Source organism: Ochlerotatus camptorhynchus, unplaced genomic scaffold (assembly GCF_037179485.1).
Source record: "Ochlerotatus camptorhynchus isolate MF236.1 unplaced genomic scaffold, CSIRO-AGI_Acam_v1.1 ptg000316l, whole genome shotgun sequence".
NCBI classification, from domain to species: domain Eukaryota; kingdom Metazoa; phylum Arthropoda; class Insecta; order Diptera; family Culicidae; genus Ochlerotatus; species Ochlerotatus camptorhynchus.
In genome coordinates, this window is record NW_027040804.1 from 890,880 (window position 1) to 916,470 (window position 25,591).

Consider the following 25,591-nt stretch of genomic DNA (forward strand, 5'->3'; position numbering starts at 1 on the left):
ATGCAGACGACATGAAGCTCTTCATGGACATAAGAAATGCCTCCGACGCAGAAATATTCCAGAATGAAATAAATCTGGTGTAGCAAAAGTATACTCCAATTCAATGTTACAAAATGTAACGCAATAACATTTAGTAGAAAAACTGGAACCCCTTGTTTTAGGAAACGAAATAGTAGACGAATGCAAAATTTTAAGCGACTTAGGCGTAATACTGGACACCAAACTTACATTTGTGGAAGATTGTAACACTATCATAAGCAAGGAATCAAAATTGGACGACTTAATTCGACTGCATTTCCTCTACCATCCTATGGGGCACGCTGCGTGCTCATCAATCTACAAATACTAAAGGAACGGCGTGAATTTGCAATGCTTTTCTTCATCAATGACATTATTTCTCATCGCACAGAATCTGCAGAAATCAATAAAGAGAGTGAGAAAGGTAAGTAATTTCCATTTAATTCCACTACCTTATTTGTTTATCCTTGACAGATAGGCGTATTTCGTCTACAATGCGCAGACTTCTTCAGTGTCTTGTACTAATACTCGACTGAGTATTCGAGTATTAGTACAAGACACTGAAGAAGTCTGCACATTGTAGACGAAATACGCGTATCTGTCAACACACTTAGAAATACCTAATTTTACACGTGACGGAATCCATCTTTGACATAAAGAATGAGACGTAAGCAAACATGTCATGTAAAATTAGGTGCTCCAAGATTGAAAAGTTCGAAAGTACGTTTGATTGGGCTGAATTTCTCGTCTATTTTGACTAAATTTTATGTCAAAATTGACGTTCGTATATGTCTCAGAGCTCCTAAGTTTATATCAATTTTTCTAAGTGTGAAGGAGAAGCAAATAAGGTAGTGGAATTAAATGGAAATTACTGATCTTTCTCTCTCTCTCTCTCTCTCTCTCTCTTTCTCTCTTTATACAGGTATTCCACTTAGACGCCCACATTCATCAGGATGCAAAAATCAAGCTGAACATTGCATTAGGTCCTAAGTAACATTGACAGATTCTCTTCGTTGACTTTCTCTTTGTATCCCCACGGCCATGTAAAGACATTCCCAGGTATTTTCAGCCCACAGATCGATAAAAGAAGTTTATATCTAGTATCTAATACGAGCAACATAACAAGAAACAGATATGAGCTCAAGTTATTTACGAAAGAGAAAGTCGACGAAGAGAATCGATCAATGTTAGTTAGGACCTAATGCAATGTTCAGCTTGAAATACCCTAATAAACGGGTACCATACACTAACGATATCATAGATGATACGACCATACTACATAAAGTTGGGATGATATCTGGAATTGGTGGTTAGGCGCTTCTTATGGTTATTGCTTATGCGGGTACTCTCTCAACTAAATTTTCATGCACCCTTTTGACCCCTTAGAACTCGAAAATTATTCTATGAAAACACATGCCGAACAAATTATGCAAAAAATGGTCCCATCAATCGAATGATGTGCCTGTATAACATAAATTGCGAAGAAATTGAAATCACTATGTCAAAAAACAAAATAAAAAACTTGACTAGAGGAAATAGAAATAATGCATAACATGTAAGTACACTGGAGTCGCTTTTTACGCGGTTTTTTTTTACACGGTTTTTTTTTACGCGGTTTTTTTTTACGCGGATTTCGGAATTTACGCGGTTTTTTTTTACGCGGATTCCGGAATTTACGCGGTTTTTTTTTACGCGGATTTTGGTTTTTTTTTACGCGGATTTCAGAATTTACGCGGTATATCGCTTTTTACGCGGTTTTTTCTTCCTCGGTTTTTTTTTACTCGGTTTTTTTTTACGCGGATTTCGGAATTTACGCGGTTTTTTTTTACGCGGATTCCGGAATTTACGCGGTTTTTTTTTACGCGGTTTTTTTTTACGCGGGACGTATCACCCGCGTAAAAAGCGACTCCAGTGTATAACATTGTAAACATTGTATGTAGACTACTTTGCTTGACGAAATAAATAAATAAATAACATAAGCATTAAAATATTAAAAATTATGAAACAAGCCATACCGCATTATAATATGTACGACAAACAAATTTCTGAAAAATAAAACAGAAAACGTAAAAAATTAAGACTCTGTCTGACGGAAAAGGAAAACCTGTACAGTTGTCCAAATTAAAGAGGCTGAATTGAGTAACATGTCGTGTCTTTCTAGATTCAGTCTCTTTAGTCCAAATAGGCACCAGAGAACGGTAAAGCCAAGCAGGCACAAGTGCTCTGCTCCGCGATACTAGTCAGCATCACACGGCCAGCAATAGGCCTCAACCGAGACAGTGCGTTGGAGTGAGAAGGTTGCCGCGAGAAAGAGCGAGCGAGGGAATGAGAGCCAATCGATCGAAGTAGTTTAAGTACAGTTACACCAACGCTGACTTGTTGCTCGACCTTCGATTGTATGCGTGTGCCTCCATGGCGAGGGAGATCTCACTCAGATCTTGGCCTCTGTCTGTCTCTAGAGTTTATCTGTATAAGCTGTTCTGCCTACACAACACAACACACTACCTCTTCTGGATCTCTGTACGGGGTCGACTTTTCAGCTCTCAGATCTCTCAACTCAGCTCAGCGGTCTGTTCCGTTCGGTTATTGTCAACTCAGCCGTACGTCGGAACAGTCGAAACTTTGTCGGGGCTCTTCGAGTTTGAACTTATAAAATAAAAAAAGAGTAGCAAAAAGTAGAAAAATAAGCACACATTCAACCGCGACTGTGCGCTAGTATAGGGCTTTTAGGGAAGAGAAGACAGCAAGCAGCTCCGCGTTTGTACTTAAGTAACATTTACACAAAGTCAGTTCAGAATAATTCGCTCGTACCCCGTGTCGGGCGATCGATCCGGTGTGAATATTTTCGGTAATTCGCGACGCGTCGAGTGCACAGTGCTTGCTTCCGGCAGGGATTAGAATTTTTAGTGAACTACCCACGGCCTGGCGATTGGTCCCCGATCGTAGATACTCGATTAGTGCTCATTTGGAGGATTTTCCGAAACAGATTGAGGAGAGCTGCTGCGCATCGCCAGTTCAGTCAGTCATAGAACCGCCGCGACGACGTCGAACCGTGCGCGAGGCAGAGAAGCAGAGTGAAAAGAATACGAAGGAGGAGTGTGTAAAGTGCGGAAACCGAGAGTTGTAGAAGGAAGGCAACGCAGCACGGCGGTAAAGAAAGGAGTCACCGAGTAGTGTGTACAAGTGTGACCGACCCACCACCAGAAGAAGTGTGTTTGTGGAGGCACTTCCCCCACGATCGCGAGTGTTAGTGGCGAATTTCTTGTTGGGAGGAAAAATTTTGTTTTTCGATTTTTTTTTTTGAGGTTACACAGAAGGAAAGCAGGAGTAAAAGAAAACCGGGTGTGCAAAGGAAGAAAGAGAAATCGAAAGCGCTGTGTGGATTATAGGAAGATAAAGGGAAGCGAAACAAGTTGATTCATACGAAATTCCGATACATACACTAGTACAAAGGAGAGTGCAAGAATAGTGTTTTTTTTTTCTATCGTACACCGCATCGGAGTATTATTGATGAACGCAGTTATATTGAGGAATGGAGAAGCAACACTGAGTTACACAGATAGAACAAGTGTATAAGGTTGTAATTTGAAGCAGCAAAACAAACAGAGCCTTAATCTTACCTGTACCTTCTCTCTATTTCTCCACTGCAGAGTGATTGTTGAACACGATATTATTGTACAAAGCGCGAGAAGAAGTGAGTTGATTCAGAGAGAAGAAACCTGGAACCAAGCAAACAATCAGACAAGATGAGCGTATATGGCAATAGTGTGCACCCGGAGGCCACCATCCAGTCGACGCAGAGCATTGCCGACTATTTGGCACAGCTACTTAAGGATCGGAAGCAGTTGGCCGCTTTCCCGAATGTGTTCAATCACGTCGAGCGTTTGCTCGACGAGGAGATATCCAAGGTCCGAGCTTCCCTCTTCCAGATCAACGGAGTGACAAAAGAGCCTCTGACGCTGCCAGAACCGGAGGGTGAAACTATGACATTGAACGAGAAAGTGTACGTACCGGTCAAAGAGCATCCCGATTTTAACTTTGTGGGACGAATCCTCGGACCACGGGGCATGACCGCCAAGCAGCTGGAACAGGAGACGGGATGTAAGATAATGGTCCGGGGGAAAGGCTCGATGCGAGATAAGAAAAAAGAGGAAGCAAATCGGGGTAAACCGAACTGGGAACATCTGTCTGATGATCTGCACGTGTTGATTACCGTTGAAGATACCGAGAACCGAGCATCGATGAAAATCAAGCGTGCGCTGGAAGAGGTCAAGAAACTGCTGGTTCCCCATGCTGAAGGCGAAGATGAATTGAAGAAACGGCAGCTCATGGAACTGGCCATCATCAACGGAACCTATCGGGACTCGAGCACAAAATCCGCCCCGGCCGAGATCACCTTCGAAACGGCCTACGACGGATGGAAGCAGCTGGCTGCCGAGCAGCGATTAATGAACCCTGCGCTCCAAGGTCTCACGCAGAACCAGCTCCAAAGTCTCACGCGAAACGCCGGCAATCCACTCGGTGCTCCGCTGATCCTGTCGCCACGAATCTCAGTGCCAACGACCGGTGCCAGCCTAATGACCGGTTCGGCGCCACCCACCATCGATCACACCACCGGGCTGATATACGCCACGGCACCGTACGCCGACTACGCCAGCTATGCAGCACTGGCCGCCGGGAATCCACTGCTCGCAGAGTACGCCGATCACAGTGTAGGTGCAATCAAAACTCAAAGAAGGCAATTTGCGCCTAGAGATCATCCTTACTAAAACCGGGCAAAGGGGCAATAATCAGCAAAAACACGCATAAAACCACACACATAATTTATATATATACTTCTATTATATATAACTCTATTTTTTAATAACTTTTTTGTTTTTAATCATTGTTAATTCTGAAATAGATATAAAACAAATCTGCACTCACATCTAATAATAATCTAGAAGATCTTACATCTGGAAATAACTCTTTATTAAAAAATAGAAAGCGTCGTCTAGAACTCTATTAAACCCAATTGTCAATAACGAATCTAAACAAACAACAACTCAAGTCGCATTAAAACAAACCACACATTCGGAGAAGAAATGCAAAAACAAAAAAAAAACGAAAGAAAGAAACAGCAATATCTACAAAAACGAAAAACAAAACCGGAATGCAACCACCAATCACCAAAATCTTTTATCATTCTTCTTCCAATATTCAAATATTTACCACGCATCCGCATCGGTCGCTCAGGATCGATTTCGTCAATAATAATATTCAGTTGTTGTCCTCAATTTGACTAACACTCACACATTGATACTATTTACACTACCAATTGCTACTAGTTTCCGCAATCCACCCTCCATTTCCCGTAATTAGAAACAAAAATAGTAGTACTTTTAATCAGTTTTAGCGTGCGAGTCAACACCCCCTCCCCCTCCCTACCAACTCCGTAATTAAATAAAGTGCATTAGAAGAATGGATCCCACTTATACTGCAGCCTGCTACAACACACTTGACAAAATGAATACAGGTGATTTTCTTTGAATGAGACCGAAGGACAGGGCGCTTTCCGTGTTTGGTGTACAAGTCGTTTGGTGTCAGGTTGGTTGGTTGGTTGGTTGGTAAAACCTTTAGGAAATTTTCAGAAAAATCAGTGTACCTAAATCATATTTATTTCTATCAACCCAGATGAAATTTAAATTAGGTACTGCTTTCCGACTGTGATGAAAAATTTATATTTTTATGATACGGTTTCAAAACCTCTATCAAAATTTAAAAAAAAAAACCATGCATGCTAATATTTTTCGTTTAAAAAATTCAAACAAATCATATACAATGATCTACTGGACAAATGTGGACTGCCACTTGCTAGTTCAAATTTCATAGGTTTTCCATTTATCATATACGATCTAGTCTGCAACTTACAATTTGTTAAATTCAGTCTATCCATTGTTATTTCAAATCGTGGGTGGCAACTCTATTGAGTCAGGAAGTTGAAATTTTTTCCAGGAAAACCACTTTGAAACAAAATATTTGAAATTGGCTTCGTTGAGACAGGTGCTTATTTTCCAATGAAGCCAGTGTTTTGTAGTTTAAGGCCATTTTGATGGTACTTTTGCATAACATTTTTGAGTTTTTTTTATATTTTAAATCAAATTTAAAGATGCTGGCTGTTATGGTCAGTTTTGTATTTTCATCATGTAAATTTTGTGATTAAAGGGTCTATTTGCAAGACCTTTGTTAATTTTCAAAACCTTTTTTTGCGATTTTAAGACTATTTTGACCTTTATAATGTCATTGTTGCATTTCAGAGCTATTTTAGCTTTTTAAAGACGATTTTTGGGTTTGAATTCTGGCCTATTTATGGCCATTTTTACGTTCTGACGTTAGTTCATTAAGCTTTAAAAATATGCCACAATGCTTTTGTGAATCCATTTTGGCTGTTTTGGTGGTTCTCTGGCAACGAATAGCCATTTGCCTTATGCGTTTTATGGACTTTTCGGTACTTTAATTACTATTTATCATATGTTGGTGTTTTATGTGTTACAGCGTCCACAAATCCAGCAAGATGGCTGTAAACCCGGGTAAAGGCGGTTAACAAAATGAAAGCAAATCGATATTTAAGTTTGCTGTTTCTATCGTAATGAAAACTCATTTTAATATTAATTGTCGCGAAATAAGTCTGATTACATATTGTGCTTTCAGTTTTATAAATAAAAGCAACTTTACTACTTACTTTACATCATAACAGCAAATTTTGATTGCGATTTGATCTTCAGCTTTACTCGAGAAGCTGGCTGGGAAGTAAATCTCGGACACTATTGCCTAATTTGCATGGAATTCGTTTCTCCATAAACATGAGGATGAAGTTTTGTTGATATATGTTTCCTAGTGGCTGATTTTAATGCTCCAGAAAATGCGAAATGTCATGAGAGCGAAGGGCTTCCAGACCATATCACCTTCAGATATTTTGAAATTTTCGGGATGTTTTGACCTTTTTTGAAGTCATGTTAGAATTCTCAGAACGAGTCCTTCTTAAGGCGACTTTAGACGTTTTTTAATACTTCTTGGCGATATTTTAACATGTTTGACTCCTATTATGCAAGCCAATTTCAGCGTTTTAAAGACCATCGCTATACATTTCAAGACGATTTTGGAATTTATAAGGCTATTTTGATCTTTTAACTTGTCATGGGTTTTAAAAATATATATTTCAATGTGAAAGTGCTTCTTAGAACTTGGTGAGGTGCACAACTGGAAAATGTGAAATGGAAGACCAACAACCGGAAAAAACTGGAATTATGAAATGGAAATTTCCACCAGTGCATTATACTTTATCGTATTGAGAAGTCAAAGTACTGTTGATATTGATACTAATAGAATCCAAGGTGCTTTGAATCACTGTCCATTAGAGTGATGCAAAATTTGAAGTGTTCACTCCACAGTGCTCAAACGGTTTCAAATCGGGTCCTTGATAAGCCTCGCAAAATTGAAACTCATTTGGTAAGAAATTGGCATGGCACAAACCATTTGAAGTTTATATGGAAATTACTATGGGAAAACCAAACTTATTGCTCTTTGTCATCTAGTCTTTTTCCATATTGCACTGTTTAAAAATTCTATAACCATGCTTATGGTAAATTTTCTCAGCAACAACTTTGCAGAAGATCGGTTTTCAGCCAAACTTAAAAGTAAATAGTTATTAATTGTTTAAGAGATTGATAATCTTATGACACGATCAGGCATTTGTTCTGTGGGCAACACTGTGTTCTGCAGTGTGACGTAGTAGCCATTCTATGCGCCAAAAAAGACCAATGTTGCCTGTTGAACAGTTGATTGAACATAATCATAAGACATTAGTGATGTGAGAAGTGGTTTTTGGCAAAGTTGTAGCTGAGAAAATTTCCTACAAGCGAAGCTAACAATTTTAAAAGCAGAGTGAAATGGTGAATTTTGAGATCGATAGTAATTTCCTTATAAACTTCATAAAGTTTGTGCCAAGTCAGTTTATTAATAAATGAGATCAAATTTTGGGAGGCTAATCAGGATCCAATTTGGAACCGTTTGAGCACCGTGGACTGAAAAATTCAAATTTTGCGTCAGTCTACTGTCCATGCTTGAATAGACAATATTTGCTTCAGATATTTTGATTTAGCCATGCCTGAGAAAATCACCCTGGAAAATAAATCAAAAATCAAAATTTGAAACCATAAAAATCTAAGATTTAGAATATATATGATACTTTTTAAAGATACATGGTAATGGGCCTAGAAGATCTTTGTTAGCCCATTAATGATCTTGGAAGTTAACATTTAAAAAAAATACTAATCGGACTACACAAATGTCTAAAAGCCATGTTTTAATATCTATTTTAAGATTCTGTACCAATGAAATATTAGTATTCTGTAGTATGGATTCTTAATAACCATTGGATAAAACAGTGCCAACATTTCATTAGGGTGAAACTTCTTTTGTAACCAATGACTCCAACCGCCGATTTCTCACAAATAATAGCTCACTCCTGCAAATTAACGATGCCAGCTGGTAGAGGAAACATTCATCTACCTTGTGGCGTCGTTAATTGGCATGTGTGATCTTTTACTCTCGAGTAATCGTCGGCTAAAGCCACTGTAAAGATCTTTTCTAACCTACACTGTGCCAAAACATCATCCCAAGATTGAATGAAAGCTTATTCGCCCTTAAGCATTGTGCTGAACTCGACATCAGCATTTAAAAGCAAGATGATGTTTGTTTCACAAATCCATTTGACAAGCGAGTTTAACCTTGAAAAGTAAGGTTCGAAGATCGATTTATTGGTTCTTTATTATCTGATCACGTTGAATTCGGATTCTAGGAAATTGTGATTTATTCCAGCCTAGGTTACGAATTATTGTGTCCCTTTTTCGTGAAACCCTAGGAGAAAGTCGATGAAGAGAATCGATCAACAAAGATCAGCCATTTTGACATGTTGCCCTAGATTTCATCGGAGTCAGCGACTTAACGAACCGTGCAACCACATCATCGGATCCGTTTTTATTTTTGAATGTAATTTTTTTCTTTGATTAACCGGCGAATAAACGGTAAAGCGAGGTTGCACTGTTTACATCATCATTTTGAACGATTTGCATGAAGGGGTTTAACCAATGCTCATTTTCAGATTTTGATAGTAGGTACTGCCAATTCTTATAGAATTAGCATTGAAACTGAAAATTTGTCAAATAATGCGGTAATTATCAAAATGTTATTCTCAAAAACGATCTCAGACTTTTGATATGAATGGTCAAAGAATTCATACGAATAAAAGTTGAAGTTTTGGGACAGATTAGTCAGTAGAGGTGTGGGCTTCAAAGCAACACCTTGCCTATCTTTTAAGTAGGTATCTTAAACAATTTTCCTGCATATTTCAACGTGTCGGAGGGTTTGGGGCGCAAGACATTTTGAGACTTTGTTTATATAGTCCGAATACGGGCTGAGCGAACGTAAAAAAGAATATTCTATAGAATATTTGATTTTTCTTATTATATCTAGACCAACAATTGAAATAGGCGGAACAACCAAACGTAAACAATGACTTTAAACGCAAATTCCACGAGAATCAAAGCACATCCAAGCAATCTAATAACATCATCCGATAGAGCAAACTTCCTTTATAGAATGGCATTGTTAGTTTGCGTGGGAGTGTTTTAATTCTCGAGAAATTTGTGTTTAAAGCCATTGTTTATGTTTGATTGTTCCGCCCATCTCAATTGTTGGTCTAGAAATGGAACAACTTTGGTGTGCTTCGGAGGATTTAAAAACAAAGTTTTTTTTTGTATGTGCTAATAGTACTAGGTTTTAATTATTAGAAAACAAACTTCGCCTGTCAAATTCGACTTTGTCTAGGGGTTTTGATCTAATTTCTGTCCTTTACCTCTCTTTTTTGAACGGGTTTGAACAAAACATTGGAATGATTCTTCCAAAGATGACTTCTAAATTTATTTACCTTTCGTTGTATTTGATAAAGAGTCACACATTGTGGAGATATTGTTAAAAATTTAACACTGCTTCTTGATTCAAAATTTGTTCTACGGGTTGCAATTCCGTCCCAATGCATTGAAACGCCATTTAAAACAGATGTATTCGTTATGAGCACTCCTTTTGTTTCAGAACAATGAGTGTAAATATTCATACAATGCACACTAATGAGCTTTGTGTTGTAGCTTAAGAAGTAACGCATCGGAACAAACGTATTATTGTTTTGCGCAATCATGCGTAATCATTGATATTATTGATGTTTTCTGCCGATAGAACGAAAATGGGCGATTACGATGAAGTAGCGTTCTAGCCTATACAAATACTGGAAAATGAGGGTCAAGAAGCTTAAAGCAACACGGATGAAAAAAAATGATTTCCCTAGACTCTTTGTTGCCTTAACCTAAGCGGAAGATCCAGAATAGGAGCTTATTCAAGCAAAAATATGCTTCTTCAGCAAAAAAAGGTTTCAAAGTGTTTGTTGGGTGTCTACTACGAGGAATTGGAAACAAATGCTTTTTGTGTAAGTCTATCCGTTCAAAGAATTCGTTTTGATTTCCTAAAAGAAAACTGATCGTTGATCGATTCCCTTCACTTTTGGTAATTTAATTTTGGGGATTAACTAAAATTTTGAACCAACAAATTCCATACCAAACCAGATGAGAAACAAACGACTGTTGCCCAAACGGAAGAAGCCCACCAACAATACACAGAATACACACAAATACACATCCACCCGAACCCGAACCAACCCTGTAGAAACAGAAACTGACAATATCAAAGTATGCCTTGTTGTGAATGAGAGATGCATTATTCGTTATGACTTTTCGTATTAACTTGGTGCCATGGTAGTCTCGAAATATTTACAAATAAATACTACTAGAATGAAACAAACAAAAAAACAAACAAACAATCAACAAATGAGAGCAAAGCTTTTGTTCGTGTCTTCTCAAAATATGATTAACAATTACGACGGGACGAGAGCGAGAGAGCGAGAGAGAGCGCGTGATGGAAACAAGTCTCTGAGGATTCGTTTTTTTTATTAATTTAACACACAAACCCCACAACACACGTACATAATTATGTGCAAGCACATACATACACACATACACACAAAAACAAACACAGCTAGATGTATAAGGATTTAGTGACAAAAACATGAGCACTGTTTAAAAAAAAATGGAGAGTTATGTGTGCTATAACACCGTTTTCCTCCATTGTTGGGGCAAAGCAAACAACAAAACCTGATCGAAGCAAGCGAGAGATTTTTACTTTTAATATTTAACAAAGTCATCCTTGAACCAGGATATGCAGAATCCTCGATTCTCGACGCGAAAGAAAAACAATCATGAAATCTTGTCCCGTGCTGCTTGCTCTGCTTTGAAGCGAGGCAGAGACCGTGCGACAGAGACGCACTTTGGGACGTCGGAATAACACGTAATCTCAGAAATTATTAATAATAATTAGATGTGTTTTAACTGTGTAGACTTAACTGATAAACACTGTATAGCGCGCTAAGTGAAGAACGAGCAGAAACAAAAGAAACAAGTAGTTTTATTTTTTTTTAGTAAGATGAAAGTGGAAGTCTATTTTTTATTAACGTATTAACAAAAGGATACAATTGCAAATGGAATTGCAAATAAAACAATAACGTAACTAGCAAAACGAACGCAAGTGTGCGAAAACAGCAAGATGAAGAAAAGCAAAAATACAAACAAGAATCCAATAATAACTCATCTTAAAACAAAACTAGAACCAATCTCTTTTTATTTTTATCATATAATGTTATTAATAATGCTATCACAAACTCTGGATTAATCACACCATTTTCATTCGTCTGGAAAAGAAGAAAAGTTTGCATAGGTCGTCGCTAGTAGTTGTCTTTTGTTCATATGTTGCACTAAAACCACCCGGAGAAGGAATATCTGCGGACCGTTGACGGCGTTGCACAAATCTGTCTGAATTAACATTCAACCTAAGGCTTTTACTGTGTAGCGAATAAGCGAATGCGTGCCTTTTTTAAAAACAAATATACTAGAGAAAGACGATCGAATATCAATAACACTATTAATAATTAATAATTAATAACTCAATCGAAAGGAACGCAGAATATCGAAAAGTATGGAAATCTTAACATTTCATTAACAATGTAATCACACTAAATTAATTCGGTCTAATACAAGCGATTATGGATTGTTTTCAAGAGCTGTCGGAAATTAATCCACTTCTAATTTTATTCTAACCGAAAGCAAGGCCGATTAATCGAAACAATAAAAAAAAACAGTTGTTGTATCAGCTCGCCAGAAACTCAATACGTTAATTAATTAATAATATCTACTATCTCTTATCATTATTAACGTTTTCTTAGATTAATAATACAAGTGCACTTCTAGCAAGTAACGAAATAAAGTTATAACTTAATAATAACAATAACAACTACTTTTTATTTATTCACCTCTTCAAACTCACACCCACACCTTAGCTCTCTCTAACTCCATTCTCTTCTTTCTCTCACCTGGAGGCTAATCGTACCCATAAGGGAACATACATAAATGACGTTGCATTTGAGAGGGGTGGGGTTTCAGAAGTTGTAACCGGCCATGTATTAAGTATGGCAAACACGCAAATATGCTACGTCATTTATGGATGGTCCCTAACCTGTGAACTGTATTTCTTCATCTTTCTTCTTGCTAAACTCGCTCAACTTTTGGCTTACAACCTAATGACTTCTACTTGGTTTCTAATCTATCGCCAACATTGCACCACCCAGATCATCGTTACATGTGCTTACTGTTTATGTTTGAGAAAGAATAATCCCTTTTTCACAGCATCACATTATATTACTATTATAGTCGAGATTAACCCGTTCGCTCTCTCACTCTCTCTCTCTCTCTCTATCTACTACTGAGTGTCCAAATCCAGGCAAAAGGCAAGTACCTTCCCATAAACGTTTGTCTGTGTTCGCTGTCGTTGCCGTCAACTTTGTTGTGATTCATATATAGCTACCGTCAGTGTTGGGGGAAGAATGTGTACAATCCAAATCTTGAAGCTCAAATCATCTTTGAATTGGTTGTTGTGTCATGTTAAAAGTATTTGCACTCCCTATTTGTATGTTTTAACGGGGCTTTCTGCCAAGCTTATCCATGTAAATAGTTTAACAGCACGCCGCCATTTAATTGAATCGACAAATGCATTTGCCATCCTCCATGACATTGTACTGTATAGTTTACGAAAAGTTTAAATACTCTTTCAGTTTGCTCCGCTGCGATGACGACACTCAAAACACCGCATAATCATATTTGTGCTAATTGTGTCTGTAAATATGTTACTTCTTGTATTAGGCAGTGTCGTTCGCTACGTACTTCTTGTGGGTGTCTGCTCCCGTGTTTCGATGATAACAGGCCGAGGCTTCAAGATGCCTGATAACAGCAGAATTCAATCTTTTGCTCTGGCAGTTGCCCTACACTATCTACTTGCCGCAATCGTTGAGATTTGTCCAAACATTGGAGGTGTAAGGTGCAAGATAGGCGACCGTAATTATACGATTAGGTAATCGGAATCGGTGGATCCACTTTAGCGTATTTGAATTTGGCGTGGGCTTTTCTTGATTTATGTCAATTGTGGGCTATAAATTATCAGTTCCCACCGGAACAAAACCATCAGTGCAGAGCTGACCCACGAGAAACCCATCTGCATAGGGGGTGTGGGATTCGATTTGATTAAAATCCACTTGGATGTGCCCAGAATTGCAACGTTATACTATTTTAATATGGTAGTGACGGCTCCGATCTATTTGCAGTGGTCGGGAAAATAATAATCCATTTTATATGAAATGACAAAAGCTTCAACTTTGAAGCCAGAATCTTCCCGAAATTAGTAACTCCAGGCGCTATCAATTATAGTAAGTTCATCCATCTGAATAAATTTCTAACACACTCACACACATAGCTACCGACCGTTTTAATTGAAGTGGGGCTATTATTTTCTCATTTTTCTCCCAGGAAGAGCCCATTTTGGTGCCATATTTTATGACATATTTCACGTAAGTTTCCATTTTTTTTGTTTAATTTAAATATTGATCCAATACTGATCGCTACATTGCTCCCAGACTGTCGGAAAGACTGTCTGATCCAAATTTTATCCGATTTATTTCTCTTTGGTGTCTTTACTAGTCGTTACGCTTAGTTGTGGATCGATTTTTTTTTTGCGAAGTCGATTAATTATCAAGGCTTAACTGTTGAAAAGGAAATTCATAAAGTTTGTCAACTCACCGCTAAAGAGGATTACAGTCGGCTTTTTCAAGGTGTTACCGTTCAGTATTACCAACAAACAATACGAAACTAACGATTTTAAATTGGCTCACTACTTGACTAGTCTATTGGTTCCAAGCAAATTGACTTACGTACCCCATTTTAGTATAAATTCCAGTACTACACTATGTTTGTTTTGATTCGCTATGAAATTTTGACAGATAAAATGAGGCGTTAGTGGATTTTCCTATGATTCGAGGGGTGAATCGATTAGCTTGGGACCGAAGATAGTACCAGAGCTGAGCCAAAAAGTTGAGCTCGTTTCTTCGGGACCTTCTGGTCTTAGAGTTACCTCTATGGTATTACTACACGAGATGGAAGCGAGTCCTAAGGACAAAAAAAAAACTAGTACTTTTGACCCTATTCCAAACATGAAGTTTTTATTAATAAGATGCTCTAAGCAAGGTTGAAAAGACTCATTTCAGCTAAAATAATGTTTTTCGGAATAATAAAACCAAAAGATGGTATGATGGCATGTTTTACTTGTAACTTACAAGAAGAGGTTACAAAGTATGCGTTGGAAACATAAAACCTGTAAATTTTGCTTTCTATGAGTCACAATCAGCGATTTGCTGATCGCTGAGTGAGTGAGTGAGTGAGTGAGTGAGTTTGTGAAAAATCGCTGATTGTGACTCCCATGAAGTGAAATAAACAGGTTTAATATGTCAAACACATTCTTTGCAACCTCTTCTTGTATCCTACAAATTCAAAATTTGATCATGGCATCTAATTATTTCATAATTTAGAAAAACATTGTTTTAACTGAAATGAGTCTTTGCAACCTTGGCTCTAAGACGTGATGTATCTTGCTGTAGAAAACGAGGTTTTAAGAATACTGTTTACTCTCTGCTTGGATAGGGTTTTGCTCTGCGTAATACGTTCGACATCCTGTAGATACTCCTAGAGGTAGATCTCCCCGTTTACAGTCCCGGTAGTCACGAACGGCGCACTCCGTTTGCCACATGAGCAGATCGCTTGCCAAATCATGTATTTCTTGGCAAACTTTGAATTTTTCTGCTTCCTTACTTCCTCCGGAACATCAAACTTGTGCTGGGCGGTGAAGAACAGTAGCCCCGGAAGCTGCCGGAAGTCCGCCTTGACGTAAGTCTCATGATCCATGATGAGACAATGAGGCTTCGTCCTCGGCTTCGTCAGCATCTGGTTGTACAGTTTCCGGGCCCGTGACTTTCCCACCGTATTTTGCCGTTCGTCCCGATTGGGAGCCTTCTGCACTTTGTACGTACACACTTAAAAATAACTATTTTTACACGAGACGTAATCCATCTTTGACGTAAATTATGGAACGTAAACAAACATGTCATGTAAAATTAAGTGTTCCCAAACCGAAACATACGCAACTCGACGAAAAGTACGATTGATTGAATATATTTTCTCGTTTCTTTCAACTGATTCTTATGTCATTTGGGCCGCTTGCATGTGTCGGTCTCAGGGCACGGAAATTTACATGACTTTTTGGTAGTGTGTATGCAGTCCCTCGCGGTTCTTGGCTCTCTGAACGAATGACTTGGACAGATTCAACAACCGAAGCATTAGGATTCCACTTAAACGCTTTCACGACACGCTTGTGATCCTGATCACTAATAGAACACCCATTCTGACCACAATTCTCCTTTCGTTCGATGCTCAGAGCTTCGAAGTAACGTTTAATCACACGACTCACCGTTGACTGCACGATTCCGAGTTGTTCAGTCCGCTATTTGCTGAAGGAAGTGTTACTACTACCTAAAGCTACAACAAATTTAAGTAGCACTTTTCAGTGCTCAATATACCTGTAAATGTTCTACTTTATTTGACTCTTATTCCTCATCGATCCTTGTTTTGACCCTACCTGAGGTAATTCTTCTTGGATATTGATTTGGAAAATTCCTCTTCGATCCTTCTGATTCTTATAGTAATCTGCTTGGAAGTCGATTTGGATAAAATTTTTACTGCCGCCATGGCGCCTAAGCGCAAAAGAAAAGGGAAATCTCTTGATCCCCTTCTGATGAAATTAATCTGAGCAATCAATTTGATTTGCTCACGGATGATGAGAATGATCCATCATCCAGGAAAAATTCTAGTAAACTTTCCCGGCTTAATGCCAAGGAGGAGAATCCCCTATTGTGATAACCAATTCCGATTTCCAAATTCGATCAAATTTAGCACAGTTGTTGGGGACCTCGCAGTGAGTATTGTATTGTGACCCATAATATAAACTTAACCCACGATAATGACCATATGGACACAGACAAACAGATGAAACACTTTAAACAACCTCTCCTTCGAAATATCGTCACGGAACTGACTAACGGCACCTCGTGAGCAATTGGCGGAATATAAGCAGGCTTGCTGAATAGAAAACAATGTTGCATACAAGTTCAATAGTTTGAATAGAAACGATAAACTGATCCGATGCCAGTGCTATGGTATATAATTCACGAAACTGATAACACTCAAATTTAACGGAAAGGCTGTGTTTCATTTGATGACTTTTCACTTAAATTTGGCAGATGGAAAATTAAAAAAAAAACTGCTATTCCAGCGTGCTTATTTCTGGCAGACAATGAAAAAACAATGAGTTTAAGAAATGAAATTACCGTTTTTTTACCGGTTTCATAAAAATATCTAAATATGATAAAAATAAGAACACCGGCATGAGTGATGTCCTGGGCTGGTAGCAGATCACTTTTTAGTGGCTAGGTCAATATTTTCAAGTCAGTCACTAAAAAGTAACTTTTTTCATCAAAAAGTCACTATAGTCACTGTTCCTTAAAATTAACTCACGGCCAATGTTGAGAGTAAAGTATTTTATCTTAAAAACTCACATCAAATCACATATTTATTTGATAATAAATTGGTTTTAGAAAGATTCAATACAAATGTGTGAATTCTGACGGACAAAAAGAGTTGCGAACATACGAAAACGGGAACTATCCAATTGATGTTGACGCAATCACTAATATTTTGATTTTTTTTCATCTCGAAATTGTCAGAGACTTATCACAAATTTGTCAGAAGATTGGAAGAAATTCCTGAACTCAATATTTTATCTATTTTCCTTAGCGATCTTGAATGTTGTTTTCCAAATGCCTAAAATGTCAAAAAATGGTCTAGGAAAGTTTTTAAGCTCTCGACATTTTTTTTTTTTAAAAATCTTTGACCTTCGGTAGCTTTAGTATTTTTCCAAACACCGATCTGGAGTTTCTTTCTAAGTTCATTAAATTGTATTGTTTTTTTTTTCGTTCTAATGTTTAATGTTTTCTATGTTTAAGAAGCATTTAAATTGTTCAAGGACTGTAAACTTACATTCTATATGTTCAAAATATAGAAAATTATTTCAGACCTTACAATTTTCTCAATTTGGTTGTCTTAGAGATCTCGAATTTGTAAGTCCCAGAAATAAAAAAACGGTCCAAAATTCTAAAATACATGCTTAAATCCCAAATTTTTCTCGACCGATATTAGTCTTAGATCCATTTAAATTTTGTTTTTGGTCCGTGATGTTTCCATCTGGGACAATTTTCCTCGTTCCATAATAATGAGATGTTTTCTTAGACTGCGATCTAGAAAAGTTGGCTAGGTCCCAGATTTATGATCTTTTACAGTTACAGAAGATTGAATTCTTGAGAGGAATGGAAACGACCGTCCGCTATGGCGACTACAAAGAAGAGCAAGATTTTTTGTTTATTAAAACACTCATGGCTAACTTAGATCCGTGCCAAAATAATATGGTTCTGGCACGGATCTAAGTTAGCCATTAGTATCTTATGTTGGCGCACTCGTCTATTTTTGATCGCATCTCGATTTTGTTGAGATATTTGTTATACTGCCTTCCCTGGAACTAATATTTACAGTAGTAACTTTTCAAAAATATAGATTAAAAATAGTCGAAAATTATTGATTGCGTCGAGTTCTTCTGCTTCTTCTTCTTCTTCCTCGCATTTCAAGCTTATTGCGTATGGCATATTAGCTTATTGCGTGCTCTCAACTTAGTGTTCTTGATGCACTTCCACAGTTATTAATTGAGAGCTTTCGATGTCTGTACCATTTTTGCATTAGTATAATTGTGTGGCAAGTACAATCATACTCTATGCTCAGGGAAGTCGAGAAATTTTCCAACCCGAAAAATTCCTAGACCGGACCGGGAATCGAACCCAGCCACCTCCAGCATGGTCTTGCTTTGTAACTGCACCTTTACCGACTGAGCTAAGGGAGGTGCGTCGAGTTAGGAACCGTTTCAAATGTGGTGCCTCCACGGTACATTTAATTCTAGACTGTGGTTCTTCACGTTGCTAAACACATCGCCTCATATATATATCTTAGATCTTTAAACTCGACTGTCCTAAAATTGTCAAAGTTTGACTAAATCCTTGAATTTGATCATTTTTCTCTGTGCCTTAATTTTGCGATCTAATTAACAATTAGCGCTTTGCATATAATATAAACTTAGTAAATAGCTTGTTTAAAAAAAAATCGAGGTAGACAAAATAGTGCAGAGTGAGTAAGATGTGAAAGTTACAATTGGACCGTTATCTTGTTTATTCAATTCATACTTATTTTTTGAGAACAAATTTATGAGATCCTTAAACCGTTTGTTTCATTTTTAGAAACATGAAAAATGCGTATAATGTGTGTGAATTTATAAAATTTCTAGAAGTGGCAATCTCAATCAACGGTAGATAGAAACCGCATATTTCTAATCAATAATACTTTATGAATTTAATGTAAATTTTTAAAAAATAATTAAATTAAGTCAAGTTCCACCCATAAGCTCCTCCTGCCTATGAATCTGCTCTGTCATTGCTCATATACAGGCTGGATTTCGTCATAATTTGGCATACTAAATCTGATAGAAAAAGTTCTGTTTGGAAACTCGGAAGTCACTATCGTTAACTTTTTTTGTTGGGTAATTGAACATCTTCATTTTTGACAACATTCGAATGAGTGCAGCCGACGAACAACTCAAAAATCATAAAAAAGGAAATTTGGTACCATTTTTACTACCGTGCTTAAGATCTTAATTTAATAAACAAAATGGAACTTGAAATGTATTCATCTAACCTAGAAAAAGAAACAACAACTCTAGTGAGGATGGGCCCAAATTAAAGTTCTCCTACAAATGGTGTACGTTGGGTTGTACCTGATCGTAACACGTTTAACTTAAGTACTTAAGGTGAAAGTTAATGCTTTTCCGTTGATACTGAATCCACACCCGTTCAAACCACACCCAAATTCGAAATGCACCAATACCAACAAGCATAGCAAATTAGAAAAATGGGAAGAATTGAAAATTTGACCATATTCGTAAACACAATATTATTGTATAATTATAATAATTCTACTACTGAAATGACAGCTTCAATTCCAAGATTCCATGTTCAGGGTAGCCCTACTAATTCTCAGGGAAGTCTTGCCATAGTTCAGGGAAAGCTTTCCAAACTTCAGCGAATTCCTGATGAAGTTTAGGGAAGTCCTGCCGAAGTTTAGGAAAGTCCTTCCGAAGTTCAGGGAAGCCTTGCCGAGGTTCAGGGAAGTTCTGCGGAAATTCAGAGAAGGGCTGTTGAAGTTCAGGGAAGTTCTGCCGATGTTCAGGGAAGTTTTTCCGAACTATAGGGAAGTCCTACCAATGTTCCGAGAACTCCTGCCGAAGTTCAGAGAAGTTCTACTGAAGTTCAGGGAAGTCCTGCTGAAGTTCAGGGAAGTCCTGCCGAAGTTCAGAGAAGTTATGCCGAAGTTCAGGAAAGTTTTGCCGAAGTTCAGGGAAGGGCTGCTGAAGTTCAAAGAAGTCCTTTCAGTTCAATTCTTGGAACTCCGGGAGGTCCTGATGAAGCTCAGGGAACTCATGCCAAAGTTCAGGGAAGGCCTGTGAACCTCAGGGAAGTTATGCCGCAGTTCAGCGAAGTTATGCCGAAGTTCGTGGAATTATCTAATTATCTTCAAAAATACCAAGATATATCAGAATACCTTCATCAAAAAGGCTGAAAATTTTACAAAATATACTAAAATACTTGTGGGATAGAATTCAATAGGCCTTTAGAGGAAATGACACTGATAAATACTACCCCTTGTAGTCGAAATCCGTATCTGTCATGGATACAAATTACTAAGTGGAATTAAATGAAAAATAATTACCCCTTTTTATTGTACTCTTGTGAGTATTCCACTAACATCCCAATTCATAACTTTCATTATAAGTGGTGGTAAAAGTTAGTTGGGAAATTTGATAGAAATTGAGCAATATTTGACTGAAATTGTTTCAACTTTACTCTAATTTACATAAACGTTAAAAATAGCGAGTGCTTGATTGAAAAAAAAAAACATTATCTAATTTTATTCAGAGTTGGTTGGAAATGCTATCTAACATCAAGCTTTAGTGTAATAATTTATTAGCTAGAGAAAGATCTGAAGAGGGTAGGTAGATAGTTCCGCTAGATTACGCAGTATGGAAATTGAAGAGATGTTTAAAATGAGCAAAGGGCCACTACGTTGGTCATGATGAAAAGAGCAACACATCGGCTGGAAATGCTTTCGGCAACGTGGGCTTTAGTTAGTGATGAAACTTCGCTAGAACTATTTCTCAACCGCATACAGTATACGAGCAAACCAAACGCGCAGTTTTTTGCCTGCAGCTTTGAAGAAATACTTCAAATCTCCTCATCGGTTGTATGAGTTAGGTAAAGAAGTGTGCGTATGACTAGTACTGTCGCATTAATGGCTCTTTACTCATTTTCAACTTCTATTCCATTTTTATATCGCGAAACTATCTACCTACCCTCTTCAGATCTTTCTCTAGCTAATAAATTATCACACTAAAGCTTCATGTTAGATAGCATTTCCAACCAACTCTGAAAATCGCAAACTTCGCGTATGAAGTAACATGAAAACACTTTGAATTATCTTAGTATTGAATTCAAAAACCTGGCACGAGAATTTGGTTTGGTTTGGTTGATTGAATAGAAATCAAGCGACTGATTCTGACTGAGACTAGGGCAGAAATTTTCTCCGAGAACCAGTTGCGTGATTTGCAGGTAGATTCATCTGATCCACATTGGATTCTCTCCACTTTATAACTAGTAGATATTGATATTTTGTTGTTGTGAAAATTCGAAACATGTCAAGGAATATGATCTTTCGAAATTGTTATGTGTTTAGTTTAGATGCACATCATTTAGTATTTTCGTAAAACCTTAGAATAAGACAATTGACAAAGACAAATTTGCTAGGTCTACTCGATTGGCCAGACGATTCAGGAACACTCTCGTTAGTGGTGCTTAAAAAATGCAATAGGTAACTGCAAATCAAATTGAAGTTCCTGCAGTGAAAAATGTACCTTTGAATTTAAAGAAAAAAGCAAGCAAACATTTTATGGAAAATTTAAAAGACTGAACAATAGAAAATAATCAAACATAATTTCGTAAAAATGCAAAACTAGTGTTGAAGCTGGAGTAGGGAACCATATTTTGAGGAGTCCACGAGTACACCGATGCCACCATGTTAAAATCGTCCATTTTACGACATGATCCTTCCTTATCACCAGACCATTTTTCATCCATTGACTCCGACGTAGGTAGAGTTGGTTTGCCAAATCCGTTCCGAACGACATACACATGCCAACACGATTATATGTCCATTCCGGTGATGCATTCTCTTAGGTGTATCACTAATGTGATCTTTTAATGTTTTCTCCATCCTTTCCTCCTCCTCACATACACGACACCCGGTGATGTGGAGATAAGGCTCCTTTTTAAATTTATTCTCCCATTCAAGGCTAATAGAACTGGTTTCCTGCCCTCTCTCGAAACATCTTTATTAGCATATTATGCCATAACGTCTAAGCTGAGTGTCACCTCCTCCTGGTGCATGTATTGTTAAATTTTTGGTATTTATATGAAACACTAAAAAACAGTCGGATAACATTTTTTAAACAAAACAAGCTCTTAGCGTTCAGCCAAATTTGATGGCTGTTTGCTATAGAAAAATACATTCTACTATTGATCAAGAATGGTACCAACCATCGTCGTCAATCATCTACCATTCTTTTTTTTTCCAGAACTTCAATGCAATACCGCTCGAGAATGCTCAACATTTATGGCACAGTTTTATGAAGGTTGAATTCAACCAGTCTCGATTATGGAAATTCCGTACAATCGATGACCATTGAGAGCCGCGCCTAATAGGGGTAATAAGATCATCGCCATAAACATATTCTCAAGAGTAAGTGTTTAAAGAAATACGCTAAACGATCGCATGAATGAATGGCCGGCAATATAACTGGTTCTATTGTAGCCTCCATGCTCCAGACTCGTCTGGCGTTAGTCTGTCTCTCTAAAACACTACCGCGCTTCATTCTTCGCTGAACATTCTTCCATGGCGGGGCGGCTAGCCTGATTGATGTACAAAAACCTTTTAGCTTAGCACCATGTTATTGACGTTTGCACTACTCTGTACACAACCCGTAGCGGTCAATGAGTGCAAAAAATAGCCTACTCTCAAGCAGCCCATGAGAATCGACTTTGTTGTTCACGGTGATGATGTTGTTGTTTTTCAATGACGCTTGCTTGATCTGTTTATGAAAAAAATATCATATGGAATGTTTCCATAATTCATTCAAAGTGAAACCTTTGTTTTATTGGGTCCAACCGTTTAAACAAGGGCTTTCGATCATCCGCAAGTGAAAGTTCCGCATAGGTGACAACTCGCGGACTTCGTTCCATGACACGACGTCCAAGTTTAGTATTATCTTGCGAAAACAAAAGAGATTACTTCGAACAACCCTTGCACCAATACACACATGAAACCGGTCGTTCATCCAACGTCTTCAATGTACCAACCAGCCATTCAGCATCCAAGTGGCGGCAGCTTGGTGGATTCGAACTCTCTTCTCCATTTTAAAAGACACACACCATACATCGACCGTTATTGGGTGAAGGTACTCGCTACTCGGTCGGGGCTTGGTGGTGCACTATAATACCGCAACCGGAGAGGCATAGGTATACCAACCTACGTCTGTAGTTGAAGTGAAACCGCGAAATTATTTATAGTCATGACAACCGAAGACGACGACGACGACGGCCGGGGTGACAAGACAGCGCGGTTGGTTGGATGGTGTGGTGATGCTTGCTTCGGCGAAATAGCACTCACTCGCGCGCGCACCACGACCGATGGTCGCCTTAGGCCGAAGCGATCTGTCGATGATTACTAAAATAAACAGGCCAAGTGTAGCAGAAGAATCGAAGAGCAGGCAGAAACGCCCCACGAGCCACACTTTCGGCTCGGTTCAGTGGATGCAAATGAGAACGTGGTTTTGGAGCATACACAAGCAGGGGATTGGATGGCGAAATTTTCGAGTTGGGTGAGATTTTTTTACAGTTTACTGTTTACTCCCACTACTAGTACAAAATGGGATGCTTGATGGTCGTCCATGTCGGGCTAGAGATGAACATTTGAAATGGATCAATTTGAAAATTTTCTTGACATCTTGTCCCTAGTAAATATTTGATGAGCTCAGACTTGGGAAAAAATCTAAAATATTAGGATGAGGTTAAATTTTCGATCTCGGACTCAGGAAAATTCTCGACATTTAAGACTTGCTCTGAGGACATGAGTGTTATTAAATACCTGCTGGACAGAATGCATGCATAACAAAGTTGTGTTTTATGATATACAAGCATATATATCTACAAACAAATCGTATATAATGCAAAAAAAGGCTTGTACCTACAAAAGTGAAGGTCATATCCGTCCAATCTTAAAATGATTTTGTAAGCGAATCAATTTGACATCATAAAAGACTTAATCTGTAATGACAAATTTAGTTTGACAAGTCTTGCGGGTTTATCCGATTTAAGTTGTACTATTGTACGATGATAAAATGGTACATCCGTATGAAAGTAAAAAAAAATGCGCTATATACGATTTTGACTTAATCTGCAATATTTTACGATTTTATCTGTGCATCTTTATACGACTTCTGTTTGTCTGGGAGGACATAGCCAATGTTTTCAGTTTCCGGAACAAAGCTAAATTATCATGGTTTTGTTATGTTTAAAGCACAGATAACAGACGTCCAACTTCCACCAGAAACTTGTGTAAAGATAAGTGGGAACGTCGCGGTTAAGTAGCGCTAGCATCTCCTGATTTCCTCTATAAATTTTCCACTTTCGACCAATTTGGCGCTAGTATCGTTACATTTTCGGTTGAAAATTACCACTTGGTGCTACCGGCACTTAGTGTCTAGTGTAAGTTATGCAACGCCAGCGTCCTCATGTTGTCAAAGAGAGTTTTTAAGTGGGGAAATCGGCGTTGGCAGCGCTTAAGTCAAATAGGAATCTTTACACAAGGTTTTACAGAAATTTAGTTCAAGCCTCAACGTCTGTTCTCTATGTTTAAAGTTTGAACATTTTAAAGTTATGGGCTCAATAATGCCCCTATTCTGTGAGCTGTGTGGCTCTATGTCACTAGTATAAGTGGGACAATGTTGGCACTAGTACTCCAGTTTTTGGTCCTAGGGAATAATCTCTATTGAAATATTTGTTCACGACTTTATTTGCATAGATTTATGGCAAAATATATTTTCTAACCTTGTAACGAAATAATTTTTGAAAGCAATGAAAATGTTTGGATTTTTAGCTAGAGTCAATTAGACGACCACTAGAACCAAAAACAGACACACATACGACTCTCCATTTGATTTGCACAGAAAGTCACCTCACACGTCGTCCGAGTCTCCGACTCGCAAAATAAAGGGCAATATTTTCAACCTTTGCGACTGGGACAGGGACCTCTGCTAATCTGAATGACTGTTCAATCATATTTGACCTTCAATGAGCATCAGCAAAACGTTTTTTTCTGGTAGCCTTGTTTGCTTTGCCATGTATGATGCTAAATAATATTTGAGCTAATGTTTGATCAAATGGCATATTAGCAAGGCCCCAATCAAAAAGTTTTTAGAATAAAGCGATCAGCAGTTCTATTCGAAAACGGTAAATTGTCAAGTTTGAGTTTTTTTCCGATTTTAATGAAACTTTGTCCATTTAGACCATTTCGACTCAAGTATCATGTTTTAAAGGGAGTATATATTTCTATGGACACTATGTTTGACAACAAGTGGAAAACTACTGAAAACATAATTGATATTAAATTATCTTCAATCCTAATTATTGCTAAAATATTTTTTTAAATAAAAAAAAATGTTAGCAAAAACAGAAATAAATTAGAAACTTTTAAAAATAATTCAGGGATGATGCAAAATGTATTAACAGATTTCG

The 25,591-nt window shown here is 37.8% G+C and overlaps 1 protein-coding gene and 1 long non-coding RNA gene across 11 annotated transcripts in view; one reads left to right on the plus strand and one right to left on the minus strand.

The window, feature by feature from the left end:
* The first annotated feature begins 2,608 nt into the window (after positions 1–2,608).
* how (protein held out wings) overlaps positions 2,609–25,591 on the plus strand; it is an 84,435-nt gene continuing 61,452 nt past the window's right edge. For 5 of the 10 annotated variants that reach the window (XR_010518258.1, XR_010518255.1, XR_010518257.1 and 2 more), the window contains exons 1-3: positions 2,609–3,595; positions 3,669–4,730; positions 14,016–14,056. Coding sequence is in view for 2 of the 10 variants with exons in the window: in XM_065229586.1 (XP_065085658.1) it covers positions 3,765–4,730; positions 14,016–14,056 (1,007 nt within the window). In the remaining 8 variants the exon portion in view is untranslated. Of the gene's footprint in view, positions 4,731–14,015; positions 14,057–25,591 lie in introns of all 10 variants that reach the window. The other 5 variants (XR_010518260.1, XR_010518261.1, XR_010518262.1 and 2 more) reach the window with 2 other exon arrangements.
* Positions 4,994–12,179, minus strand: LOC135707716 (uncharacterized). The gene is made up of 2 exons (XR_010518263.1): positions 10,511–12,179; positions 4,994–10,280 (listed from the first exon to the last, which is right to left on the minus strand). It is a non-coding gene; the product is annotated as an uncharacterized LOC135707716 (long non-coding RNA).